At 41.5% G+C, this 5,000-nt stretch overlaps 1 protein-coding gene across 4 annotated transcripts in view; it reads left to right on the top strand.

Annotated features, from left to right (window-relative positions):
* Positions 1 to 5,000, top strand: part of mad1l1 (mitotic arrest deficient 1 like 1) — a 67,253-nt gene that overhangs the window by 16,633 nt on the left and 45,620 nt on the right. For all 4 annotated transcript variants that reach the window (XM_076282233.1, XM_076282242.1, XM_076282252.1 and 1 more), the window contains 3 exons: positions 2,346 to 2,460; positions 3,943 to 4,004; positions 4,509 to 4,595. In XM_076282233.1, the coding sequence (XP_076138348.1) occupies positions 2,346 to 2,460; positions 3,943 to 4,004; positions 4,509 to 4,595 (264 nt within the window). The remainder of the gene's footprint in view (positions 1 to 2,345; positions 2,461 to 3,942; positions 4,005 to 4,508; positions 4,596 to 5,000) is intronic.

Raw genomic sequence — 5,000 nt, 5'->3', positions numbered from 1 at the left:
GGTTTTGTCATTTGCGTTCGTACTGGTTGTCATAGGAACTGGTAGGAGGCGTAAGGCACTAAGACAGGTTTTAAAACTGGTTTTGTCATTTGCGTTCGTACTGGTTGTCATAGGAACTGGTAAGAGGCGTAAGGCATGGCGACAGGGTTTTAAAAATAAGAATAAGAAGTTTAACGAGCGTTAGTGAGTCACTTTTGTGAAAAAATCCTGTTCGATTTTTGAGACATAAGTGTTCATTGAATCGATTGTAAAATTGATTTTTTATGTCTAAAGACGTTTCCATTTTCAACGCCAAATATAGGCCAATCCACAAACAACTAACAGGCATTAGGACGAACGTAAAGAGGGCGCTTGTAGACGCAAGCCAGCAATATTTTTGATGATTTATTGGTGTGAAGTTTCGTGCACAATGACAAACAGGAGTGCAACATTCTCGAAAAACAATAAGCCGAGTGGACTGCCATTAAATCAGTGACAAACATGACTGCAGGCTTCAACGTAGCTGTGTCTGTGTTTACGATTAGAAATGTCAAACAAATTTCGCCTACGTAGAACTCGATTGCACAGTTTGCGTAGCCTACCGCTTTGTTTTTCTCCATAGTTTGATATACCAAAAATCTGAAGTACTTCCACATCTCCTCAAGTTATTAGGGCTCACTCGTCTCTATACATGTCGCACAGGTTGATCGCGTTGTCCTCCATTTTTGGCAAAGCACAAGCAGCACAGCAGCTGATTGAAACAGCTGTTTCCGGTGCGTAAAATTGGTGGGAATTTTCTTTTTAGCTTTCGCAATGCTTACTGCACTTCGGAATTCTTTTATATTCTTATATTCTTGTTTGTGAATTTTGTTACATCTATCTTTTTTATTTGTTTAATTCGTTTAAAATTAATAGTGTACATATTAGGTTAAAATCGATTCCCTATTTTAGTTTTCAAAACTTGTGGTGTTTGGTCCAATCGATTTTCGAATGTAAAGTGACAGCCCTATTAGTGAGTTGTATTCGTGTGTATTCAGGGGACAGAGAAGTTTAACTAGCTCTAGCATTAGTGAGTTGTATTCGTGTGTGTTCAGGTGAATTGCAACAGGAAGTGATGTATGGTGTTATGGTTATGGCGTTGCACAAGGCTGTTCACCATCCATTTGGGTCCCAACTGGGGCAGAGTGTGTTCGGCGTGCCGTCCATTCTCCTTAATAAAGTCTCTGACAGTAGACTAGTATATTTCTGCATATTTTCCTTACACAGGCAGTGCGGATTTTAAAGACTGGTGGGTTTGGCTTATGAGTTAGACCAATCACGTAGACCTAGGTCACTAAGGGTTCCTATGCAGAAGAGGGAAAAGACGCTGCCCTGAAGTGGGAGCTGAAAGAGTTACAGGAACAGGAACACCAGAAAAAAAGGGTCATAGGAACGTTATGTTCTAGGAACTCTCTCTGGTGGGACAGGGGCTACACACTGCTCACTTGGTGGTGGTGGGCAGGCTGTTGTAGTTGTAGCTATTGTCCAGCAGAGGGAGCTTGATGACCATACATACACTCACTCACATACACACCTACTGTACACTAACACATGAGCCTTTTGCACTAACTGTATAACAGGTGTCATATTATATGACCACACACACACTCACTCACTCACACACCTACACACACATGAGCCTTTTGTACTAACTGTATAACAAGTGTCATATTATATGACCACACACTCACTCACTCACACACCTACACACACACATGAGCCTTTTGCACTAACTGTGTAACAGGTGTCTTATTACGTACTGCTTTGTGGTCTAATGGAAGCTCTGTGCTTTGTAATAAGAAGAAGCAGAGGGGTAACGGTACAATGCATTTGAAATTACAGCACACACACACACACACACACACACACACACACACACAATCTTATATACATATGTAATAGTCAAGCTCCAGTCCATGGAAGCTCAGGTGTGTGTGTGTGTGTGTGTCTTTACAAATAGATTCATAACTTCTGACATATAGTATGACACATAGAGTGTAGTTTGAAAGAATACATGTGTTGTCATGGTAACATGGTTGGACAGAATACATGCGTCATGGTAATGTGGTTGGACAGAATACATGTGTCATGGTAACATGGTTGGACAGAATACATGCGTCATGGTAATGTGGTTGGACAGAATACATGTGTCATGGTAACATGGTTGGACAGATCCAAGGAACCCTAAAGGTGTGTGTTTGTGTGTGTGTGTGTCTGCGCCGAATTTATTTCGTGTTGTGCTTTAACCCTTTCATGTTGTTTTCAAACCCGATTGCGATCTGTCTCCTCTTGCTTGACTCTTTGTGTGTGTGTGTGTGTGTGTGTAGAGAGACCCGTGAAAATAGCAGTCTCTTGAAGGAGGAGGTTGAAGGACTGAGGAAGAAGCTGGAACGCATGGAGCAGACCAGAGAAGACCTACTTAACATGGAGCTGCAGAAAGAGGTAACGCACGCACACAAGCCATAAGTATATGTTCGTGCTCTTTAGGACACATCTTTCCTAGCTGGTGCAACTGCCACCACGACAGAGCAGTTGCACCATTGCAGAATGCAATGCAAACTTGAATTGAGTTCTATTTGTGGTGGTTGCCACCAGGACAGAGCAGTGTTTCCCACAGAATTGAGTTCTATTTGTGGTGGTAGGTGATGGGGGGGCGGGCGACTTGAATGCAGCGTGGTTATGATACCGACAATTTCATGTTCCAGTACATTACATTCAAGTATACATTAAAGAAAAAAAATATTAAAACCCCCATGATATCCAAGTTAAGTAACGGATCCTTCATTAAAATCTAGCTAAGTGAAAATAAACAGAGACAGCCCGCATGAGATGTTTGACGGCATAATGCCTGGTCAATGTTCCAAACAAAGTAGCAAAACAGCCAGGCACGCAAGGACATTTGGGGGAAATTAAAGAACCGCTCTCGTCTGGATGTTATAGCAGAGATGGGTTGCACTCTCTCTCTCACAAGTGAATGATTGGGGTCACCAACGTTCTGTGACATCAAAATAGCCAAAAAAACTCGGGAACCCCTGCATTAAAGGGAAACTTGGCAGGATTAGCTATATTTCCCCCTCTGCTGGAGAAGTTGTGCGCTATTTCAAACTGTGGAAAAGGTAACGATAAAGCACATGGATTTGTTTACAAGCTAGCGAAACGGTTAGCATAAGTTCGGCAGAACAATGTGGATGTTACAAGGTAAGAAACACGATTTAAAACGTTTCTTGTTTCACGCTTCTTACCGGGACGGTAGTTCCAAAGTTGCATGGTTGGTTTTCCGCCTGGGGACGCTAGGGGCAGCGGGGAAAGTCACCATTTTCACCGGAACAGGTCATTTAGCCATCCAAATGATTTCTAAACGGGTTTATTACGTTGAAATAGTTGCCAAGTTCCCCTTTAAATGCTGATGAGGCAGCAAATGGAAGTATGGACAAGATCTCAAATGTTCTGATTCGTTACTGAACTCAGTACTTTACATTACTCATTCAAACTTGAATTTATAGATTTGACTTGGTGTTGAATTGCATATTAACAATAAAAAAAATATACCCTTTTAACAGATTTGGCCTGAAGTAATTAGAGTGTAAGTGAAAGCCTTTCTACAATATTATTGCTGCAGTAGAAAAGAACAGCAATGGTTAGTCAGCAATGGTCAGGGATGGTACTGAAATATTGTTTTGTTCATCAGGAAAAGAGAACACTCACAATACTCCCTTTACTTGCAAGATGCTGTGTGCATCTTGTTGTACATTAAAAACAGGGCGTGACTATGGTTGCTATCTGAATAGGTAGATGTGAACAGCTTAAGACTTTCCTTTCTTTCTTTCTTTCATTCTCTCTTTCTTTCTCTCTTTCTTTTTCTCTTTCTTTTCTCTCTCTCTCTCTCTTCCTTCCTTTCTGTCTCTGTCTCTCTGTGATTGGCAGAAACTTGTGGCGAAGATTCAGGCCTGGGAGAATCTTGGGCAGAACACTGGTCTCAATATCAGGTGAGGGGAGTGTGTTAGAGTGTGGGTATGCTAATATGCTAACATGCTAGTATGTGTGTGTCGATATGCTATCATGCTAATGTGTCTGTGTGTGTGTGAGAGTGTGGGTATGCTAGTGTGTGTGTGTGTGTGTGTGGATATGCTAACATGTAATGTGTGTGTGTGTGTGTGTGTGTGGATATGTTAACATGTTAATGTGTGTGTGTGGATATGCTAACATGCTAATGTGTGTGTGTGGATATGCTAACATGTTTGTGTGTGTGTGTGGATATGTTAACATGCTAATGTGTGTGTGTGTGGATATGCTAACATGCTTGTGTGTGTGTGTGGATGTGCTAACATGCTAATGTGTGTGTGTGTGGATATGCTAACATGCTTGTGTGTGTGTGTGGATGTGTTAACATGCTAATGTGTGTGTGTGTGGATATGCTAACATGCTAATGTGTTTGTGTGTGTGTGTGGGGATATGCTAACATGCTAATGTGTGTGTGTGGCTGGCTGCAGGAAGCCTGAGGATCTCTCCAGAGAAGTGATAGACATTCAGCAGCGAGAAATCAACCTGAAGCAAGAGAACTACAAACTATCCAGCAGGTACACACACGCACACACATACACACACATACACACACACACACATCCACTAGGGGTATAAATCACCAGTTTCATCACGATATGATATCGATTCTCTAAGCCAACGATACAGTGATACACTTCGATTCGATACTGGGGTCTGTTATTGATACAGATTTTGGTTCATTTTCATGTATTCAAAAATGGCAAATATTATTGACAAATATTATAGCCAAATACTGAACATTGACTGTGGAATGAAAACATAGAGTTTCCCCCCTCTCCTGGATGGTTATCAATGGTGATTAACATCAAACTCATATGTTGCGGTAGAAGTGCCATTGTGAAGGAAAACTAGCCTGTTCCATATTGGCCTGAAGGGACTTATTTTCCCAATAATGACCGGCGTTCTATACATTATCCCGC

This window comes from Alosa pseudoharengus, unplaced genomic scaffold, assembly GCF_046254945.1.
Source record: "Alosa pseudoharengus isolate Yale_2024_CS ecotype anadromous, Long Island Sound unplaced genomic scaffold, YU_APseudo_1.1 YU_APseudo_1.1_scf_1, whole genome shotgun sequence".
Classification (NCBI taxonomy): Eukaryota; Metazoa; Chordata; class Actinopteri; order Clupeiformes; family Clupeidae; genus Alosa; species Alosa pseudoharengus.
Note: the sequence above shows the minus strand (reverse complement) of the source record. Positions and strands in the feature narration are given on the sequence as shown.